Below are 23,123 nucleotides of genomic sequence, written 5' to 3' on the forward strand. Positions count from 1 at the left end.
AAGCTTTTTCCTCAACATTTATTTATAGCTCTGCTCAGTGAGAAGTGGTGGACCGCGGCCCCCGGGTGGGCTCCTCGAGCCCCTCCCCAGGAGGCACGTCCATGTGCATCTCCAGCCCCGCTGGCAGGTCTGCCATCTCACTGGGCAGGTGAGCTGTATTCGGCTGGGAGAGGCGCCCCTCGGTGGAGACGGGTCTGTCTTTCCGTTGAAGAGAAGGACCTGCGAGAAAGGAGGGAGCCGACCTGGCTCTGTCTCGCACCCACGCCCACCAGCAGCCCACCCCAGCTTGCACAAAGCCCAGGGAAGTCGAGAGCAGCCCCAGTAGCCAGGCCGAGCTGGGGCATCAGGCTGGGGGGTGGGGGTGGGGGGTGGCAAGCCCTCATACGAGCCCCCTAAGTCACACTCCTTTACAATCTCTCTGAGTTAAAAATAAACAAGCCCTCATCAGGGGCCGAGAGCCTGCCTCTTTGGTAACGTTCCCTCTTAATACAGGGACTGTTTAGGCAATATTGACACAAATAGGTGCAGGAATTTTCCCTAACACTACCCTCCCTCTTGCTGCTGCTTCCACACGTTTTAAGTGCCCTTGGAGTAGACGATGGAGTGCTGGGGAGAAAAAAGCTAAGTACCCCCAAGAAATCAACTTGGAACCGAGAGCCACAGACCTGTGCTGTCTGTCCACTGCTGAGTCCTCCATCCCAGGCTCTTACCCTTTGTCACCAGCGCTGGCTCTGGGGCCAGATGGCTTGGCTTTGAACTCCAGCTCTGCTGCTTCCTAGCTGTGTGACCTTGTGCAAGTACTTTAACCTCTCTGTGCCTCGGCTTTCTCAGCTGTAGGTGGGACCAACAGTGGTCCCTGCCTCTTAATGCATGAGGGTGAAGACTGGTTTGTAAGTGGAAAGCTCCTCAGCAGTGCCTGGCCGGTGAGGAACCCTCAACAGAGGCGAGGCAACGTGACCACCACTGCCGCTTATTCTGTTTCTGCCTCCTCCAGGCACTCACTGAATGCTGGAACTGGAAGCGGGGAAGCACCTAGCTGGGGCTCTTAACCTGGGCAGGGGGTGGGGGTGGTCCTTGAACCTCCAGAAGTAGCCGTAAAGCACTGTGGGTGCGTAACTTTTTATGGGAAGAAAGTCAGCACCTTTCTTAGACTCTCAAGGGGGAGCCTAGTGAAGCAGCCCTCATCCAGCACTCTTTTATTGACAGATGAGGAAACTGGTCATCAAGAGAAGGGGGAGAGGTGCTCAGAGTCACCTGGAAGTGATCCAGCCTCCTAGCTCCAGGCCACTGTCCCTCTCTGGCCCCATGTGTAGCCAAACCCCAGGGGAACCCTTAGCCCTCTGGCTTTCAGGCAGGATTTAGCCCCTCTGGGGAGAGCAGGGACTCTGGGGGACCTTCCAGGCCAGGGGGCTTAGCTCCAGGAGAGTCGGCACATGTGAGCAGGGGAAGGACTCGGGCCTGGAGCCAGAGCTTGGGCTGCAACTCTGCCCATTTCGTCTTCTGTGAAATGGGGGCAGTAACAGTATCTGACCACAGACCTGGCGCATTATCAAGCACTCAGCAACGAAGGGTTTTCTCTCTCCTCCCTTGCATCCTGTCTCTCAGCTCCCAGGCCCTTCCTCTCTCCAGGGAAATAAAGGTATATACCAGTCATGGGCAGGAAAGGGGACTGGTGGGGCAAGGAGGAGAGGCGGGGGGCAGTGCCAAGGCCACCCAGAAGGACCCTCCATCCAGAGAGGAGCTACCTGAGTTGTTGCCAGCCAGCATCTGAGCGCTCTGGGGCCGTGAGGGCAGCTGAGTGCTGCCGCTGAGCGACCGCTGCCGGTGCACGTGGGGCTGGGACTGCTTGGCCTTGTGCTTTATCCCCGAATCTGACGGAGACAGTGGAGGGGAGGGGCAGTTCTGAGACACCGGGTGGGAGCCCTGTGGGGACCCATGGGGACGGGGAGAGGGCTGCAGGGCTGCTGGTCACAGCCAGCCTCAGCCGGCATCCTTCTCCATCTTCATTCGTGGATATGCCCCTTGTAAGCACTTCATTCACCGATATGTCCGCCCGGCCATCTGTCTGTCCATCCATCCATCCATCCACCCACCCACTCACTCGGATATCCACCCCCAGACATCAGCCCCATGCAGGTGCTGGGTGAGTTCTGACTCCAGGTTTATAGTTCGGGAGGGGAGGCAACTAGAAAGGTGCATACGTGGCGGTGAGACCCGGTGGGAGGTGACAAACGGCACACCTCAGGACGGCTAACTGGAAGGGGACATTCCGGGACACGGGTGATTCACAAAGTGGTGGGGGGCTCAGGAGAGGGTACTTTGAGTTATGAAGAAGGGGTAGGACTTGGCCTCGGTGATGCTGGGAACAGAGGCTTAGGCAGGAAGACTGGGGTGGCAGCCTGAGGATAAAGGCTGGCAAGAAGAGATGGGGCCACGACACCTCAGCTAGTTGGCCGAGACTGGACAGCTGTCCCCCTTCTGCAAACACTGACCCGGAGGTGTTTGGAGACCTGAACGTTTGGAGTCAGGGAGGTGGAGGAGGAAGGCAGTCAGGGCCCGGTGGCCACAAGAAGTGCCTTAAGGAGCTGGATGGACCCTGTGGGACCCAAGCAAGGAGGCTGAGGGGCCTCTGGGCCACCTGGACACTCACTGTCTTTGTTCAGGATGTCCGGCAGCCTTGTATCCATCCGTCCCTTGTAAATATGTCCGTCCAGGCCCAGGATATCCACCTCGTCGTGCTGTGGAGGTGGGCGAGTGCCGCTCAGAGCTGCCCTCCCGTCCTGCCTCCCAGAGGGCGGACCTCTCCTGAGGCCGGCACCAAATGGTGCTCAGAGCCCTTGAGGGGGCTCTGGGCGGCGCCAGCGCCGAGCGACAGGGGGAAGGGGGGCCCGTGGTGGAGGCGGTAGTGCCAGGTGAGCGGGTGGCCGGGTTGGCATTCCTCTTCCCAGGAAAGGATAAGAACCTGACGCTTGGACTGGGTCTGACTAAGAAACCGCCCCGAGGCCGAGGGCCCAGGAGGGGACTTCTGGGGGCTTTTCCAGAGGGACCTGAGAGTCTGGCGTCACGGCAGTGCCCCCCACCTTCCTGGCGATCTGGATCTCCTCGGTGGGGTACAGGCCCTGTGCCAGGTGCTGCAGGCGGCTGTGGCGGGAGGGGCAGGTGAGGGTGTGGCTGCCCCCGCAGCGCCGGGGCGCCCTCGGGTAGGTGTGATCGGCCGCGTCGGGCAGCCTGCGGTGAAGACAGCGGAGTCACGGGGAGCAGGTGCGGCCTGGGACACGCCTGGGGTTGGGGGGGCAGCACTCGAGCCAGGACAGGGCAGGGGGTGAGTGAGCAGGGTGGCCCGGCCACCCTGAAGGCCACACACACACACACAGGCACACGCACATTCTCACGCGTACGTGTTCACACACATACATTCACACACATTCTCAAACGTTCACACATGTTCACACACATACACACACATGTTCACATATCCACACACACATGCTTTCACACACACACACATTCACACATACTCCCACACATTCATACACGTACACGTTCACACACAATCACACATTCTCATACACCTTTATACACACGTTCACACACAGGTCCCACCCCTCATGCATACACATAATCTCACACACACACACAGTCTCACTCGTACAATACACATGAACAATGCTCTCACACTCACACGTGTTCAGACACCCACTCTCTCTCTTCCACACACACGCACGCACCCCCCCCCCCCCCCCCCCCCCCGCTCTGGGCCAGGCTCTCGGCGGTGGGTGGGCTGTGAGCGGGCCGAAGCTGGTCGCCTGCCCGGCCCGGCCGCGCACCGTCGGCAGCAGGGGCGGCTGAGGCGCTGGGGGAGCAGCAGCTCGCAGATCATCTGGCTGCTGGCCTTGACCGAGCCCCCGAAGCGGGTCTGCACCTTCTCAACGTCCATCAGCATCCTGGCGTGCATGCTGCGCAGGCGCCCCACGCTCCGCTCCGTCTGCCCCGGGTTGCCGCGGGGGAAGGCAGCGCTGCCCAGCTTCAGGCTGCGGGGGGCGGGCCCAGCGGAGGGGTGAGCCACGCCCCCGGCATCCTCCCCTCAGGGAGGAGGTGGAAAGGCTGCGGGGAGGAGGGCAGGAGCCCCAGAAGGCGTGAAACACGCCCCCACCCACGCATCGCGCCCGCTCGTGGAGCCACCCCCTCCCTTCCTCACGTGCCCGGTATGAGCAGGGAGAGGGGCGTCTCGGAGGCAATGTCCCCGAGGACGCCCAGCGGGGACCCAAAGGCAGGCGGTTACTAGGTCGGCGCTCTCCTCCTCCGACGCGCTCACCCTGGGAGGAGCTGGGAGCTCCGTCAGACAGCACCCTAGCAGCACCGCCCCTACTCCCCATCCCAGGCGTGAGGAGGAGCCTCCGCTCTCGCCCTCCAGACCCCCCTGCAAAGCCCTGCACAGGACTCCCTCCGCTGCCCGTACTTGCGGCTCTGCTGCCGGACCTGCTCCAGTTCAAAGACCGTGTAGGGGCGGGTGGACCGGTGCCCGGGCAGGCCTGGGCCCACAGGAGTCAGGGGGATGACTCTGGGCAGGGACAGAGAGAAGGGAAGGTCGGAGTGTGAGAAACCCCATCGTCCAAGCCCCCCGCCCACTCCCCACACTCCAGCTGCCCGAGGAGCCTTCCCGCAGGGGCAGGGGTGGGGGGCTGAAGGACAGGGGTAGGAGCAGCCGAGGTGCACGGAGTGAACGGTGAGAGAGGAGGAGCCGACAGGAGTTGGAGACAGGCAGGGAGTACAGGAGACGCAGCCCTGCCGTGCCGCCCCCAGCGTGGCCACCAGCTGGGGTCACTCACTCTCCAGTCACAGGCGTCTCCAGGGGACGGTCACATGAGAGGCAGTGGAAATGTGCCAGGAGCTGCCTGTGCGGAGTGGAACACACACAGGGTGAGCGCCCTGCCCAGACGGTCCCGAACGCGAGAGACGGAGAACCCAGCGGGCTTGGCGCTCTGTGGGCCAGGCAGGCTGGACGCTCAGTGCCCAGGGTGACAGGCCCCAGGCCACCAGAGGCAGTTCCGGGCCCAGCTCCCCGGGAACTCACCAAACTCACCAGCTCCTAGACATGTCCGCTTCTGGGCACACACCCGGCACCCACCTACCCTAACCCAAAGCCAGCAGGGTTCCCAAGGGCCCCAGGACTGCCCTGCGTAAGCCTCGGGAGCCCTCTGGCGGCCAGGAATGGAAATCCTGGGACTCAGGCTGCTATGGGCCAAGCCCCCCAGGAGTGCTCTCAGCTCTGGGGGCTGTGGACCCCCTCCCACCTGTGCCCAGAGAGCCTTACGCTTCCCTCCCCTCCCTCTCTCAGCTGTAATGTGAACTGGCCTGAGCTAGAAGAGCTTTTCAAGCTCTAGAACTCTGTCCCTCCTACTGCGGGATGGTCCCAGGCAAGATCAGCCATTCCCTCTGAGCACACCGCCCGCCCGCCTGCCCTCACCCCTTCCAGGCCTCACCTCCGCATGGCGGCTGCCTCGTCCGCCTGGTAGAGTGGAGAACGCTCTTTGAGCTGCAGTCGCAAGGATTTCCAGCGATCCTCCAGTGACTGCTTCACTGGGTCCAGCTCCAGGCGGTCCAGCTGTGGGTGGGGGCGGGGCCCAGGTGAGCTCTGAGGAAGCAGGGGGGGTCCGCGGTGCCTGGAGGAGGGGGCGCTGTCCCAGGCCAGGGGGCCCTGGAGCCTCCCGCCCCTCACCTTGCCGTCCATCTCCACCAGGAGCTTGTCCAGCATCTCTTGCCAGTCCTGCTCCTGCCCGCTCATCTTGGCCAACAGCTCCCGCATCATGCGGTTCAGCTGCTCCGTGGTGGCGTCAAATTGGACACGGCTCACTTTGGCCGCCAGGGCACTCTTGTCGGCTTTCTGCCCGGAGAGAGGAAGAGGCCCCCCAGATGGGAGAGAGCCATGGGGGGGCCCATGCCCTGCAGTGCGAGCGCCAGCACTGAGCCCACATCCCCCGTCGGACTCGCCTCCTCTCTCAGCCTTCTGAAGAACGAGCGGTGGGACCTCCCTGGGACGCAGGGTGGCCCCTCGGCCTAGCCTTACCACATTGATCTCCATCTCCAGGTGTTCCCTGTTGGCCTTTTCCTTCTCCAGCTTCTCCAGACCCTGGTACAACACCTGGGAGGCCGAGGGAGCAGAGCATAAGGAACAAGGAGGAACTGGGGTCGCGCCTCGGCCCCGCCCCTGCCACCCTGCCCGCCCTCACTTCGATGTCCTTCTGCTTCCGCCGATGGTCCTCGATGAGGCTGCTGGTGGTGATGCTGAGTTTCTCACAGTCGCCCTGTACCTGCAGGATGGCGCTCTGGACGCGGCCCAGCAGCTCTTCATCCTGCAGCAGCAGGACAAAGGCAGCCTCCCTGGGGCACCCCCAGGGGTACTGCCGCCCCTGGTAAGTCAGCCCTTAAAACATCACCTGGCAGACAGGCCGACTTCAGACCCCATTCTGGATCTCCTCAGTTGCCGCCACAATTCCCTACCTCCCCATGGACTGGCCTTGAGGGACCTGGTCCGCTGGGGTGGGTGGTCAGCAGAGGTGGTCTCGAGGCCCAGGAGGGGTGAGCTGCTCCCGTGAGAGCTGGGGTGTGGGCTACAGCCTCGCCACCCACCCTGAGCTGAATCTGAATTCCGGAGTCTAAGAGGCAGGCCCCAGGGACTTGTGCTACTCCCTGCCCCACCAGCAGGCCTGCCCTTTGGAGGGGAAGTGGGAAGGAGTCCAGAAGACCGGCATGAAGGAGGGGCGATGAATCCTAAAGCTATGCCAGCGTCCCGAGGCATGTGAATGGCACCGCCCCACCCATGGAACCAGCTCTTCCCCGTGGTCCCCCAACCCCAGAGCCAGCTCTACGGCTGCCCTCGCTGCGACCCTATGGAAAGACCAGAGACTTCCGTGCGGTCGCTAAAGGGCTCCATCACGGAAAAGTGGCCCAAACATCCCTCCCCCGGGGACTCCCCGAGGGGCTCCCTGCAGGCGGGCCATGAGCGGCCGCACCGGAGGAAAGCAGGCGGCATCACCTGGCTCTGCAGCTTGGCCTTCTTGGAGGGCCGGGAGGCAGCCAGGTTGCTGACCATGTCCTGGAGCTGCTCGTAGCGCTGCACCAGCGTGCTGACCTGGTGACTCAGGTCCAGGCTGCAGGCTGGGCAGGTGGCCGCAGGGTCGATCTGGCCGGGTGCCAGCGTGGTCAGGAGCTTGTGCGGGGCCACGCTCATGCTCATGGACAGCAGCGTGGAGGACGAGGCCAGCATGTTCTCGATGATCGTCCTGAGCTTGTCTAACTGGGCACGGGCGAGAGGGCGGGTGCAGGGCAGTGAGCGAGGCCCAGCTACGCCGCATCCACACGGTCGCCACCAGCGAGTGCTTTCTGCCCTGGCCTGCTGTGACCCGGGCCGTCCCACAGCCTCGGTGCCTCCCACGGTGTGCAGCACATGGGAGGCGCTCGACCTTCATCCACTAAATAGTGACCAGAGTTCCCAGGGAGGGTAGCACAGATGCTGATAAAGCCCTTGCAGGAAGGAGGCTTCTGGACCTTTCTCCAGCCAGCCCATTGGTGCAGTGTGAGAACACATCTCCTCTAGCTAAATCCTACAGGGCTGATGTCCATTAGTCCACAAACACCCTGACGACACACAGGCCCTGCTCCAGGCCCTGGGGACACGAGGGGTGGGCTCACACATGCTCTGTCCCCATCTAGAATGTAAATAACAATAAGAGAATGTGTTTTCTCACACCATATACAAAAATAAACTCAAAATGGATTAAAGACCTCAATGTAAGACTAGAAACCATAAAACTCCTAGAGGAAAACATAGGCAGAACACTCTTTCACATAAATCGTAGCAATATTTTTTGGATCTGTCTCCTAAGTCAAAGGAGACAAAAGCAAAAATAAATAAATGAGACCTAAATAAACTTAAAAGTTTTTGGGGACTTCCCTGGTGGCACAGTGGTTAAGAATCCTCATGCCAATGCAGGGGACATGGGTTTGATCCCTGGTCCGAGAAGATCCCACGTGCCCGGAGCAACTAAGCCTGTGCACCACAACTACTGAGCCCGCATGCCACAACTACTGAAGCCTGCGTGCCTAGAGCCCGTGTTCCACAACAAAGAGAAGCCACTGCAATGAGAAGCCCGCACACTGCAACAAAGAGTAGCCCCCGCTCGACACAACTAGAGAAAGCCCGCGCGTAGCAACGAAGACCCAGCGCAACCAAAAATAAATAAATTTTAAAAATTGATTCTTTTAAATAAATAAATAAAAGCTTTTGCACGGCAAAGGAAACCATCGACAAAAAGAAAACACAACCTATGGAATCGGAGAAAACATCTGCAAACGATATGACCCATAAGGGGTTAATATCCAAAATATATAAACAGCTCATAAACTCAGTATCAAAAAAACAAATAACCTGATTAAAAAATGGGTAGAAGACCTGAACAGACATTTTTCCAAAGAAGACATACAGATGGCTAACAGGCACGTGAAAAGATATTCAACCTTGCTAATTATTAGAGATGCAAATCAAAACCACAATGAGATATCACCTCACACCAGTCAGAATGGCCATCATCTAAAAGTCTACAAATAACAAATGCTGGAGAGGGTGTGGAGAAAAGGGAACCCTCCTACATTGTTGGTGGGAATGTAAATTGGTGCAGCCACTATGGAGAACAGTATGGAGGTTCCTCAAAAAACTAAAAGTAGAACTACCGTATGATCCAGCAATTCCACTCCTGGGTATATATTATCCAAAGAAAATGAAAACACTAATTCGAAAAGATGCATGCACCCCAATGTTCACGGAGGTTCCTCAAAAAACTAAAAGTAGAACTACCGTATGATCCAGCAATTCCACTCCTGGGTATATATTATCCGAAGAAAATGAAAACACTAATTCGAAAAGATGCATGCACCCCAATGTTCACGGAGGTTCCTCAAAAAACTAAAAGTAGAACTACCGTATGATCCAGCAATTCCACTCCTGGGTATATATTATCCGAAGAAAATGAAAACACTAATTCGAAAAGATGCATGCACCCCAATGTTCACGGGAAGCACTGTTTACAACAGCTAAGATATGGAAGTGACCTAAGTTTCCATCAACAAATGAACGGATAGAGAAGATGTGGTTTACATATAAAACGGAATGCTACTCAGCCATAAAAAAGAATGAAATTTTGCCATTTGCAACCACATGGATGGACCTAGAGAGTATTATCCTTAGTGAAATAAGCCAGACAGAGAAAGACAAACACTGTGTGTTGTCACTTATATGTAGAATCTAAAAGATAAAACAAACTAGTGAATATAACAAAACAGAAACAGACTCACAGATCTAGAGAACAAACTAGTGGTTACCAGTGGGGGGAGGGAAGGGGGAGGGACAAGATGGGGTAGGATATTAAGAGGTACAAACTACTATGTGTAAAACAAAAAAGCCACAAGGATATATTGTACAGCACAGGGAAACAGAGTCATTATTTTATAATAACTTTAAGTGGAATATAATCTATAAAAACAGTGAATCACTATGGTGTGCATTTGAAACTGATATAAGAGTGTAAATCAACTACACTTCAATAAAAAGAAAAAAAGAGAGAGAATGTGATAAGTGCTACCACTACAGGGGTCTCTCATGGCCTGGCTGGGAAGAAACTCCTTCCGCTGGCCCTCCTGCTCTCTTCTGGATCCCATGGTCCCAGTTTGTCCCCACAAATGATTGGTCCCAGCTAGACACCCGACTGGCCAAAGACCTGTGACATCTTGTCCTGGCTTAGAGAAAGGGACTGCACCAACCTAAGGCCCCCTTTCTTGGAAGCGCGTAACACTGCGAGGCCTGGGGCAGCCCTTTTGGACTGTGTGTGACAGATAAAAAAGCTGGCTGAGAGCGGAAGGGAAGAGAGATGTGCAGGTATTTGAGAGAGATGGATAAGGAAGGGGACACAGAGGCAAAGGCAGACACACAGAAAGACAGACAGGAGGTGGCCCGGGCCAGACTGCCCGCTTGGCCTGGAGATTCTGCTTTTCCCAATTTCCTCTACACGTGTGTATTTTCAGCCAGGCTCCCTTTTGCCCGAGCTCAGCAAGACTCTTGCCACCAGAAGAGCCGACACGCTTCTGAAGAGTCAAGAGGCTGAGCCTGCCCAGCAGGGAGTGGACGCCCTCCCAGGTGTGGCCCCAGGGAGCCCCGGAGGTTGCTAAGCTCAGGTGTGAGCTTTGGGATGACAGATGACTCTTAAACGCACTATCTACTGCTGTCCTACTGCTGTCCTGACAGTCAGGTCTGGGTCATGAAATGGTGCACACCACTCTCCTGACAATCTTGGAGTGGGCCCAGAATGGGGCCTCTAGCACAAAGGGGCTCCTGACGTGGGACCCCTGGGCCCAGTGGCTTTGCCCATGTGATCCTTCTGCGAGCACTCAGAGGGCTGTTCCTAGCCCAGACGCTCCTCACTGGGAACATTCTGGGGTGACCAAGGATCGTAACACTCAAGATGTAAAGGCATGTACACCTGGAGCTAACACAACATCGTAAATCAACTATACTCCAATTAAAAAAAAAAAGATGTGGGCTTCCCTGGTGGCGCAGTGGTTGGGAATCCGCCTGCCAATGCAGGGGACACGGGTTTGAGCCCTGGTCTGGGAGGATCCCACATGCCGCGGAGCAACTAAGCCCGTGAGCCACAACTACTGAGCCTGCGCGTCTGGAGCCTATGCTCCGCAACGGGAGAGGCCACGACAGTGATAGGCCCGCGCACCGCGATGAAGAGTGGCCCTCGCTCGCCGCAACTGGAGAAAGCCCTCGCACAGAAACGAAGACCCAGCACAGCCAAAAATAAATAATTAAATAATTAAAAAAAAAAAAAAAAAAAAGATGTAAAGGCAGACACTTTCAAGAGAGTGAAAAGACAACCCACAGAACAGGAGAAAATATCTGCAAATTATATATCAGATAAGAGTCTAGTATCCCCAATGTCCACAGCCAACTCTCCGAAGGGCCCTAGTCCCCGTGGCTGCAGAGTGTGGAATCCTCACCTGATCCTGCAGGTAAAGGGAGGCTTCAGAGACCGAACGTTCCATGCTGACCTTGCCCCGTTCCTGACTCTCCCTCAGCTCCGCCAGCTCCTTCTCGATGTCAGCCACGGTGACTCTGCATGCACGAGAGATGGTCCGGCCCCAGCACCGGCCCAGGGGCCTGGGCCCACCAGTGCTGAGCCCCGGCCGTCAGGGATGGAGGTGGCAGATGGGGCTCTTTCACGTCCCCCTCCAGCTCTGTCCAAGGGGTCCAAGGCCCCGCCAGTCGTGGAGGTGGGTGCCCAGTGTGCTGGCCTGAGAGGCTTCTAGGGGGTGAGGCCCGGCACTGCACAGAGACGGCTCTGAGGGGCTCTAGCAAATGCTCCGAAGCCTCCAACTGGGGACAGAATCTAAGAGGCTTTTTTTTTTTTTTTTTGGTTCTTCTAAGCCCTGGTGCTGAGCTGTTTTAAGAACCTGGGAAACTTCCACTAGCAACTTGAACTAGATACAGACAACCTGAAGAGCAGACACAATGCGGGTCAAAGAGAGTGGTCAGTTCACGGATGAGTGAACCAAAGGCTTCTATCACCTCCTTGGCTGAGAACATGTGATGCCAGGACAGAAGTTGCATCTGGCAGGGGATTTTACCTGAGGATTCCCAGCTGCAGGCTCGGCTGGCCAGCTTTCACCTCCTTTCCTGTTTCTTGCTCCCCCTCCCCCTCCAGGATCCTGTTCATCTTCTCCAGCTACAAATCCAATGGAAGAGGAGGGTCAGGCAGGCTTGAGATCTCTGCTTTCTGAACGTACCTCTGCAGCCCCAGCAAGCCCCTCGCCCATACCCTAATCCTTTAAAAAAAAAAAATTCCCACCACGCAGCTTGTGGGAATCTTAGTTCCCGGACCAGAGATCGAACCCGGACCTCTGGCAGTGAAAGCGCCTAACCACTGGACCACCAGGGAGTCCCCCCAATTCCCTAATCCTATCCAACCCTCTGGCAGAGCCCAAGGTCCCTTCCTAACATCCACCCACCCATCCATCCATCCCATGGATGTAGGTAGCTAGCATTAAAAGAATGACTGAAGACCTAGCAGCCCCTCGCCATGACCGCTGGTCCCAGACAGTCCCACGAACTTGGCTCCAAGGCTGCTCCAGTGACAGTGGCTTTTATTGGAAATGGCCACATGTGCTGAAAGGAGCTCAGGCCTCCTTGTGGGCCCAACTGAATCTTAATAGCTTTGAATATCAGGGTTTAGATCCAGGAAATAAACACGTGGATACCTGAGGTGTGTTTCCCATCTGAGGGGACTGTACAGATCCAGGGAGGTAATAATGGAAGTGAAAGGACTGTGTAATCTATCCAAATGCAGATGAAAGGGGTTATTGGCACTTGAAGGCCAAGTAGGCGGACCCTCCCTTACTTACTTTTGCTTTTTCCTGCTGAACTTCTTTGGTCAAGGCCTTTAAGGTCTTCAGCTGTTCCTGCAGGTCAGCGGGTATGGACTTCTTGACTATGGAGAATCGAGGCCTTAGAGTCAGAAGCGTAAGATTCCCCATGGCCTCCCAATCCCAGCCCTCACAATCAAGAACAACACATATCATTTATCTGCTTTTCCTGGGGGCTGGAGAGAGGGGATGGGAAGAAAGGAGTGTCCTTTTAGGGGATAAGCGTCCTTAGCTCTAAAGAGTCCACCTAATGCTTAATATCCTAAAGGGCTATGGGACCACTTACCCACAATTTCCACCCAACTCTAAAATCTTAATTATTCTCTGGGGCTAGAATTGTGAATGTGCAAAGGTTAAATTTAATTTTTCAACATTCTCTCTCCCCGCCCAACCCCATGAAATCATTTTCCCTTCATCCCAACATCTTCCCAGCTGCTTTCCAGAGAGTCTGGCAAAGGCATAAGAACCTGCCTCACTCCTCTCCTGAAGCTCCTGCACTCCAGTTTAATCCCATCTCTTGGACCCTGAAGGCTATGGGAGAACCCAGAATGGCTAAGAATGGAAATGCTGTTTTCAGGGCCTCAGGCAGAGGCCCAGGGAGAGAGAAGGATGAAACCAAGCGAGGAGAAGGACAGCAGCCTCTCCTCTGGGCACGCAGCACCCACCCATCAGTGCCAGCAGGTACTGGATCTTCTCCAAGTCTGTTTGGCCAGCTTGTTCATCCTCCAGATCCTTTATGTTCTCCTTAAGCTCCACGTAGAGGCCGATAAGCTCTCCCATCAGACGAAATGTTTCCACTGCCGTGGGGAAGCTAGGAGCCAATTTATCCAGTGAATCACGTTTCTCACCCTGAACATCACTCCTTTCTGATGAGCCTCGGTGTAAACAGCCAAGGGAGTGTGTGCTCCTGAGAAAGGGGGCGTCTTGGCTTGGTGAAGTCTGAACAGAAACTCCAGGTCGGATTGAGTCACGTATTTCATTTGGATCCAAACCTACCTCGACATACTGATCTACATCTTGGTACCCTGGGCCACGGGAGTCTGGGACAGAATGTGCCCGGTCATGCTGCTCTGGTTCAGGTGTTTCCAAATGCTGTTGATCCTGGAGTGCAGATCCCACACTCGTGCGTAATGGTTTTGGGCCATGCTGGTCTGGGCCAGGACGCATCAAACCTTGTTGATAAGTCTCTCGTGGTACCAAACCTTCTCGGTCTATACCTGGTGATGCCAAACCTTGACTGGCTACGAGTGGTGACACCCGACCATATTGATCTCTGCCAGGAGGTGCCACACCATGCTGGTATGGGCGTGGTGATATAAAACTTCGAGGATCTGCATGGTATGTTGGAAAGCCATGAAGCTCTGTGCCTGGTGGTATCAAGCCTCGATCTGTACCAGATTGCCTCAACCAATGCTGATCTATTACAGGTTGAACCAAACCACGCTGATCGGCACGAGGCTGCATGAAACCACGTGGATAGGCACCAGGCTGTACCAGACCAGGTGGATATGTACCAGGTGGAACCAAGCCAGGCATAGATACAGTAGGTTGAAAAAAGCCATGTGGACCTGCACCAGGCTGCACCAAGCCAGGCTGACCTGCACCGGGCTGCACAAAACCTCGCTGATACATTCCAGGCTGCACAAAACCTCGCTGATACATTCCAGGCTGCACAAAACCTCGCTGATACATTCCAGGCTGCACGAAACCAGGGTGACCTGCACCAGACGGGACCAAACCTCGCTGATACATTCCAGGCTGGACCAAACCAGGGTGACCTGCACCGGGTTGGACCGAGGCAGGCTGACCAGCACCAGGCTGCACTAAACCAGGCTGACCTGCACCAGGCTGCACCAAACCAGGCTGACCTGCACCAGGCTGCACCAAACCAGGCTGACCTGCACCAGGCTGCACCAAACCAGGCTGACCTATACTGGGTTGGACCAAACCAGGCTGACCTGCACTGGGCTGGATCATATCATGCTGCTCTGTGCCAGGTTGTATGAAGCCAGATATCCCCAAGCCGGGCTGTACAAAACCTTGCTGATCTGCAGCAACTTGCATCAACCCAGGTGACAGCAAGCCCTGCTGACCCGTGCGAAATATTACAAATCCGTGCTGATCTCCACCAAGAGGCACCAATCCATGCTGCTCAGTGCCAAGCGGTCCCATACCACTCTCGTCCATGCCAGCCTGTTTTATACCATGTTGGTCTATGCCAGGAAGTATCACACCATGCTGATATGCGCTAAGTGGAACCATACCAGGCTGGTCTGTACTAGGTAGTTCCAATCCTTGTTGATCTCTGCCAGATACCAATGGTGGCACTGCATCACTCTGAGCCGTGCCAGCTAGTACCAACTCCTGCTCATCCATTCCAGGTGGCATCACTCCAAGCTGACCCACAGTGAGGGGTACCACACCACGTACATAAGTGCTAGGCTGTAGCGATGCAGGCTGATCCAGGCCAAGTGGTCCTAATCCATGTTGATCTGGCCATGCATAGATTTGACCCTGGCAAATGTGCACTCCCCCATGCTGATCTGGGGACACATGACCATGCCGATCTCTAGGCAAGGTGGCGGAGGATACGTCCTGATAAACTGGGCCAAGGTGTGCATCCCGTTCATCTCTGCGTAGATGTGCTAAGCCGTGCTGCTCTCTAGCCCGGCGACGATCTGACTCTGCTCTCAACTGGGGACGGGGTTTGGTTAGGCCAGCTTCTTCACGGGCCCTTGAGCGCTGTTCTCTACCAGGAAACCCAGTAGCAGACGCACCTTTGCTTCGTTCCCTGCCAGTAACCCCTTCAGAGGAGTATCCTATGCCACTGGTTCCCGAGAAGGTCTTATCTGTGCTAAAATCACTGGCAGACTCTATAGCCTCATCAATACTTGGATGCTTGGTGGAGGCTCCACTTGGAATTTTATCATTTGATGTTATGGAACCCTGCCCTTTGCGCCTAGGAAGCCCTGTTGATGACTCTGAGACCTGGTGGAAGAGGAAGAAAGAAATCAGTGACTCTAAGTAAAAAGTACTCATTGTAAGAGTTGGAGGGAAGGAAGTCCGGGGTATCTAAGATGATTTAGAGCCCTTGGAAAAATATACCCTCACAAAACTAAACTGGACACAAAGACCAACTTTGACATTCTCGAAGGATAGTTCTCCAGATTTCTGAGAATCTGCACATTTGTAAATGGCATCATAATATATAATTCCCCTCATAAAAGGCAGGGGAAAACCTGCAAAATAAAAGTGGTCAACTCCAACTCTCGCTGAGTCTACAAATAAAGGACATGAATAATTTACTGAGTTTACAATATAAAGTCTACCCCATCATTGACCCATTGCTGGTGGTAGAGTGTACACTGCAGGGAAAGTATACCATGTATTTAAAATGCAAAGCACAAATCCAGAAATTCCATAGATGGGAATTTTCTGTACGGACTCTCACAAAAGAATGCACCAAGATATATGTACAAAGACAGAGTCTGTGGCATTATTTATGAAAACAGATTATCAATAGGGGTATATTTATGGCACAACCATACTGTAGAAAATTAAGAAGCTGTTAAAAAAAAGGATGATGGATTATTCCCATTTCCAGCCCAAATGGAGTTAATAGGGACTAGATTTACCTTCTGGTCTATAACAACCAAAAACAAAAACCCAAAAAGCAACAACTATGAAACAGTGGTTTTCTAGACACTGGGTATCAGCTGATGAAGGCTAGCAATCCCTGAAAGATGGGGAAGCAAAATATGGGAGCCCTACTGTTGCCTCGGCTTACTGGCTGGATGGTTCCCAGGCTGCAATGCAGGGATGGGGGACTGAAGTGGGGCCCAGCAGACTCCCTGTGTGGGAGACAGAGATAAGCATTCAGGGAGACTGAGGCAGCGAGAGCTCAAAGAACATAGGATTGGGAAGAAAGCACAAGCATGTAAAGACAACAAAGCAGATTCCCAGAGGGTTCCCCCTCGGGTATTCAGCACAGAAAGGACCAGCACATACATGTGACGAAACTACCCAGATTGGGAAAAGAACCATCTTCAAAGCTAGAGGGAACAGCACCCAGACTCTTGTGGGGCTGGGAACAGTGCCTGTTTCTACAGGCCAGTTTGGAGAAACCTGTAATTCAGGGGGCAAAGGACTCAGAAAGGTGCTGCGTCGGAAGCGGAGGATAATCAGCCCTACACTGAACATGGCTATGGACCCACTAAGGAAATAACTCAAGGGGCTTCCCTGGTGGCGCAGTGGTTAAGAATCCGCCTGCCAATGCAGGGGACACGGGTTCACGGGTTCGAGCCCTGGTCCGGGAAGATCCCACATGCTGCGGAGCAACTAAGCCCGTGTGCCACAACTACTGAGCCTGCGCTCTAGAGCCCGTGAGCCACAACTACTGAGCCTGCACGCCGCAACTACTGAAGCCCACGCACCTAGAGCCCGTGCTCCGCAACAAGAGAAGCCACCGCAATGAGAAGCCCGTGCACCGCAACAAAGAGTAGCCCCTGCTCGCCGCAACTAGAGAAAGCCCTCGTGCAGCAACGAAGACCCAACGCAGCCAAAAAAAAAAGCAAAACAAACCTCAAAAAATATACAGTAAAAGATACAGGGAATTAAAATGGTACACTAGGATACATTTATTTAACACAAAAGAAGACAATAACAGAGAAACAGAAAAGACATAAGACATATAGAAAACAAATAGCAAAATGGAAGTTGTGAACTCTATCAGTAATTAAACACTCCAATCAGAAGGCAGAGATCAGCAGAATGGATTTAAAAACATGATCCAGGAGGCCCGTAGTTGCCTAAAGGGGACTTTTCGTTTCGCACCCGGAGGCACATGAGGCCCCGTCCATGGACTGGGTAGCCATGGCCACGGAGAGCACAGTAGCGAGTGCCGGCGTGTGTGTCCTGGTGCCAGGAGGGGTGCTGACCCAGTGCGTGTTCACTTTGAAGAGGAAGATGGGGCCGCAGTTAGCTGAAGTCATGTTCAATCTTGTGAAGCCCCTTTCTAAATTGCTCCACTATTCCTTGGGTCCCAAAGCAGAAGATATCCAAAGGGTGACCACAACCTAACAGGTAGTCACCCGCCTTTCCCTCGGTGGAGGCCTGCAGATAGGTTTTAATTTTTGCTTTCCACTTTGTTTAACCTGTCAGGCCACAAAGCTTTGAGGAGGAAATGTCCTTTGCTTTGGACACGCTGTTTCTGCAAGACAGCATCTATCCTCAAGGTCCACGGACCTAGTAAAATGGCCACTGGAAGATCCTCCAATTGTTAAAAGACCATTGCCATGGATCTAGCTGGCACCCCAGACTCATTACCTTGATCACAGGGAATTGAGGAAGCTTTTTCCTCCCTTAAGCAAGTTTTGACTACAATGCTAGGATTGGGTTTTCCTGATTACGGTAAGTCTCTCATTCTTGCTGACCATTAGAAGAAGAAGTACCAGGAGGAGGAGGAGGAAGAGGAGAAGTAGAAGCAACGTCATCATCACCTCTGGGTAATGAAGAAAACTGCAAAGAACTGCCCTCTCGGCCATCAGAACACGCCCTTGGAAACAAGAGGTCAGTGTCCTTTCACACTCAAGTCCTGGGATGGGCATCTTCCATGTTAGTTCTGAGCTCCTTTAACGGTAGCTGCTACGTGGATAGCTGCAGCCTCCTTCCTCATGTCTGGTTCTCCAAACATGGAATTTACTTTTCCATACTCATCACTCCGCAACCCCGGACTCACATCCTCCCTTCCACCCTGGCTCTCTACTCATGACGCAGGCAGATGATGCACCTCACAATTGCCTTAGAGTTACCACCAACAACGCCAAAAAAACATTGGGCTCAAGTGTGTTGTATTTCCCCAACTTGAGATAGTGAAACTCTCCTTCCACTGCCTTCACTATGGTCTATGCAGGCCTGCACTTGTCATTACTTGCTCTCTTGCTTCTCAAAAATTAATATTTATACTAATTCTCATCTGCTTCTGGGGTCGTTCATGATTATGAGCAACTGTCAGACCCCTGACGCTTTCTTACCTCTGGAGAAGTAAAAATGTCTAGAGTTGCTTCTGTTGGGGCTTATTTTTAGGTCTTGCAGGTGTCTTCTGGTGGCACCCTGAGGAAATGTGTTGCTCACTCAAAACATAGGACAGTGACATGTGGGTAAGTGTAAAAAAGCTTTGGCTTAAAACAATGTAACAGTGAAAGCAGAGGCCACTTTTTTCTAGGCCACTCTCTTTGTTTGCAGGCTCTTCTTCCAACTCTCTCTGATGCTGCTTTCCTCTGAAGAAGGGCCCCAAACTCAGAAAGCAGTCTGGGAGACCAGAAGGGTGTCTTTTGGAGACCCAGATAATATTTGGCGAACCCCAGATGGCCACTTGGTGGTGCCAAAGTGTTCTTCGCTCTCTTGCCCGTGAGTCTGTACATCCATGTGACCCTTTTTGAGTGACCCAGATACACAAAGCCAGGGGAAGAGGAACGTCAAGGCCAAAGGGCCGCTGATCCTTGTCATCGAGGGCCGTTTGAAAATACCCACTTTATTCAGACAAAGAAAGCTTAGCCTGGTTATCCTGTGCACTGCCTTGGCACAGATGCCCGCACCCGTGGGTACAGGTCACCATCAGCAAAAGGCTTCCTGAAGAGGTTTATTTCCAGGGTTGGTCACCTTTGTCCACTAATAGTGAAGGGACTCGTGCATTTCAGGACAGACTCTAAAGGAACTCTGAAAAGCTACGAAAGCAAATCAAAACTATGCTCTGGTACTGTTTTCTATCTAACCGATCGGCCAAGCTAAAAAAAGTGGGTACCAACAGACAGCGTTGGCGGGATACTGAGAAACAATTTCTCTCCTACATTGCTGGTGGGGGTCCAAACTGGAACCACGCCCACGAAAGGTAATTTGGCAAAAGCTAGCCAAATCACAAATGTGCGTTCTGTTTCTAGGAATCTACCCTATGAGTACCTTCACTTGTGTGAGTGTCACATTAGAGCACGGTTTGTTATAAGATTGGGGAAAAACATAAAAAATATCCATAATAGAAAACTTGTGAAATAAATTATAAACATCTACAGAATGGAATACTGCACAGCAGTAAAAAGGGAAAGGTTCGGGGGCCCCACCCAAGACCGCTGCCCAAGCCCCCCCCCCCCACCCCACCCCCGTCTCTGTTCACCATTTGTGAGGCCTTCCAGCCGTCAGTAATCGCCTGCTCCAGCTCTTCCCAGGTGACCGTGGTGGCTTCTTCTGCAGCAGGCATCACACTGAGCTTCCAGCTCATTGTTTCCTGACAGTGAAAGACAACACGTATGCGTGCACACACACACACCAAACACACACAACATACAATACAACACATACACACACACACACACACACACACCCCGAGTTTAATCCCAGGAAGCTTTAGGAACAGAACAGAAGTAACAGGATTGGGTGGGTCCAAAGCCCCGAGGAAAAGCCACTGTCCAAGTAACCAGTGAGTCCTGAGTGGCTGGTTTCCTGTCCCATGTGGGCCCTGGATGGACAACTGAGCAAGGAGGGAAAGAATGTTCCCTCATTCCAGGGGGGGGCACCCCAAGAGGCAGAGGGCATACAGCACCCCACCCTGGAAGGATGCAGACACCTGGGGTGAGAGTCTGGATGAGCCCCGAGAGAGGGGGCCGGGCTGCGGGCAACCATCCTACCCCCCTGGGGCCCCTGAGGGCCCTTTCCCACAGAACTGGCTGAGATTACCAGGAATTCGTCCCTTTCTCTAATTAGCCTCTCCAGTTCGTCAATCCGTCGGAGGAGTTTCTGGAAGAAGAGTGCAGAGATTGAGGATCAAAGCAGCCCCACCTATGGCCCCTACACGCGCGCGCGCACACACACACACACACATTCTCTCTCACAAGGCAGAAGAGGAAAGGAGGTGTGTGGGTCTGAGAGAAGCCGAGGGTAAAGAGAAGGCTGGTAAGCCAGGCTCCCCGTTCTCTTCCCAGCCAACAAGAGGAAGGGAAGCGAGTGTGGTAGGTGGTACCCGGGGACAGCGTGCCACAAGCAAAAGCAATGCAGGAATGGGAACCTTTCTTTGGTCCTGGGATGCATTTCACACAACCCACTAGTGAGACATTCCAGCACTGCTCGAGGAGGCTAACCTCGCCTCTCAAGGACAAAGATGACTGGGTACTTCAAGGGCATCTGAACGACTGTGTTGCTTAAAGAGAAAAGCACCTCAAAAGAACCAAAGCAAATTGCTACCATTTAAGTGGCTCCTTATAACTTCTGCAAACCTCCAGAATCTACGAATCTAAAGGTAAAACAAGCCTTTAGTCTAACCGAAGACAGCCCCAAACCTAAAAACACCACACTTTAAAAAGAAAAGCTTCCCAGAGCAAAAATGAGTCCTGCTGGGGGCTGGAGGCCTGGGATGAGGTGGGCACGTGGCATCCGTGGGTGAGTCTCCTCCAGGGTCTCGGCCACCTCCTCCTTTGAGCTTTCCTTCTCTCTCAAGTCTCTCTTCTCAGCCTCTCCCTGGGCTTCCTCCTAATTGCTCCTCCTTTTTCGCCAGCTCTAATCCCCTACTCCGGTCTCATATGGGCCTGAAACAGGAGCACTGCCTAGTATCTCCTGGAACTGGCATACTTCCGGTCTCTGCTGTTCACTGGAAAATGCTTACGCTGAGGGATCTGTGCTTCTCTCTCCCAGGGAGCAAAGACCCAAGTGAGAGTGGGGCTGCCTGGGGGGCTGCAGGTAGGGGGATGGTGGTGGGGACCCATAACCCTCTCCGTTCCAGTTCCCCTCTTCTTGGACCAAGCTTTGTCTCTCAACACCCACCACCTTCCTTCTTTACTCTAGTTTAAAGGAAATTCGCTCAAAGAATATTGAGAAGTTGTCAGCCCCTCTCTGGGTCGGTTCAGGATGCCTGGGTGTCTGACAAGTGGTGGGTGAGCCCCCGTGTAAACAGAGGGGACGAAGAAGCCTGCCCGGGAAGGGGCCACTCAGCTCCCCAAGGTGGGGTCCCGGCCGCCCTCACCTCCGGGTGCAACTCGGGTTGCTCCTTCACCTTTTGCTGGGCTTCCTTCAGTATTTTCACGTCTTCCATGATGTCCTGGAGCAGCTCCATGCTCTGAAACGTAGAGCACGGGCCGCGCCGCGTGGGCCCAGGCCTCAAGCAGGCCTGGGCCCCGCCACGCCTCCCGGCTCCGGCCTCCTCCCCCAGGTGCGCCTCCGGGGCTCAGCTCCAGGGGGCGCTGCAGAGCGGCCGGGGCGGGGGGAGGGGCGGACAGCCTGCGCGCCCACCTGGGGGACCGGCTCGCCGTCCTTCCGGACTTTCGTCGACCCTACTTGCGCCTTCCCCTGCATAAGCAAGGGCAGGTCCTTCACTTCCAGCCAGTCCCGGGCGTCCAGCCCTCCGGCCTGGGAGGGGAAGTGCTCCACGTGCGCCACGATGGCCTGCACCTGGCTCCCCATGGTCGTGAGCTGCAGGCTGAGGTCCTGGACCTGCCCGCCCAGGTCCTTCACCTGGCTCTCCAGCGCCTGCGGCTGCGCCCTACCGCTTGAGACCCGCGGGGACTCGAACAAGCGACTCTGCTCGAGCATCGGGGACGGGAAGTCGATCCGAGTATCCTGCAGGTTGAGATTCTTGAGCATGGCCACGATGAGCGTGTGCAGGGCCGTGAAGTTGACGGCGCCCACCTCCGGGGTGCCGATGGCGAGGTCGGCCAGCTCCCAGAGGGAGACCGAGGGGGCCGCCGTCGCGGGCGGCATCGTGCGCCTTCTCCGGCGGCCCTGCCCCCCTCACGGCTTGTCGCGCTTCGGGGGCCTTTCCGGGCCCCTGCGAGGCCTCGGGGCACCCCCGCCCCTGGGTCCCGCCGCGCCGGGCAGCAGGCGCAGTCTGGAGCCCGCCTGGAGGACGGAGAGGAAGCGCCTGGCCCTCGGGCTTCCCGCTCTTCGCTCCCGGGAAACCGGGGTCCGGGCACCGCCGAGGCTCCGCCGTCAGCCCGCCACCGTCCGATCTTCGGTCTCCGAGCTCGAGCCCTGGAGTGCCCTGCCCTGGCGGCTGGCGGACGTTTGGAACTGGGTGCGCGGCCCCGTTCGCTGCCCGGTTGTGGAAGCCCCCCCGCGCGCCCCCGGGATTCCGCGCAAGAACCCGCCCCGCTGAGAGCCGGCCTTAGCGCGGAGACCTGCCCGTTCTAGAAGCCACCCCCGACCCCCAAAGACAGCCAGTCCTAGTAGGTCAGGAAGCCCTGGCCACACCCCAAGGTGCCACCAATTTTTGTTCTCAGTAAACGCTCCCAAACGGCACTATAAGGGCTGTGCCGAGGAATTCCTACCAGGAAACACATCCGTTTTGGCGCGGGGAGGGGGGGGGGGGGAGGGGTGGAGACCCCTTAAGGTTCACCTAGATTCCAGCTGATTTACTCTCCTGTGGGGGCCACAACAGTGGAAAGATTTAAGAGGCCTCATGGCCACTATGTTTTGTGTGTTTTAGTTGTTCCCTTCCCAGGGCGGTGGCACGGATCTAAGAGACGCAGTCCTGAGACCTTGGCCCCTTGGGAACAGTTCCCATATCATTCTGCTCAATCAGAAGGGAAGGTAACCTGGAAAAAGACCACTCACTACCCAGGCGGTTCCAGTTAGCCACAAGCTGATAGACCTTCTCTGTGCCGCCC

General features: G+C 55.0%; 1 protein-coding gene across 7 annotated transcripts; it reads right to left on the reverse strand.

Annotated features, from left to right (window-relative positions):
* Positions 1-4: 4 nt before the first annotated feature.
* QRICH2 (glutamine rich 2) lies at positions 5-22,544 on the reverse strand. 7 transcript variants are annotated; one of them, XM_059906385.1, is made up of 20 exons: positions 21,751-22,544; positions 21,515-21,577; positions 20,206-20,265; positions 19,646-19,756; positions 13,143-15,465; positions 12,457-12,542; positions 11,683-11,780; positions 11,056-11,170; positions 7,037-7,297; positions 6,231-6,401; positions 6,068-6,142; positions 5,720-5,884; positions 5,484-5,605; positions 4,830-4,895; positions 4,460-4,561; positions 3,828-4,031; positions 3,081-3,228; positions 2,651-2,738; positions 1,746-1,871; positions 5-219 (listed from the first exon to the last, which is right to left on the reverse strand). In XM_059906385.1, the coding sequence occupies exons 1-20, from the start codon at positions 22,216-22,218 to the stop codon at positions 35-37; spliced, it is 5,037 nt and encodes a 1,678-aa protein (XP_059762368.1). In that variant the 5' UTR covers positions 22,219-22,544; the 3' UTR covers positions 5-34. The 7 variants fall into 7 exon arrangements, with proteins under 7 accessions (XP_059762368.1, XP_059762369.1, XP_059762371.1 ...); XM_059906386.1 differs by having other exon boundaries at positions 6,231-6,353; positions 21,485-21,577; XM_059906388.1 differs by having other exon boundaries at positions 3,923-4,031; positions 21,485-21,577.
* Between the last annotated feature and the right edge of the window lie 579 nt (positions 22,545-23,123).

Source organism: Balaenoptera ricei, chromosome 20 (genome assembly GCF_028023285.1).
Source record: "Balaenoptera ricei isolate mBalRic1 chromosome 20, mBalRic1.hap2, whole genome shotgun sequence".
Classification (NCBI taxonomy): Eukaryota; Metazoa; Chordata; class Mammalia; order Artiodactyla; family Balaenopteridae; genus Balaenoptera; species Balaenoptera ricei.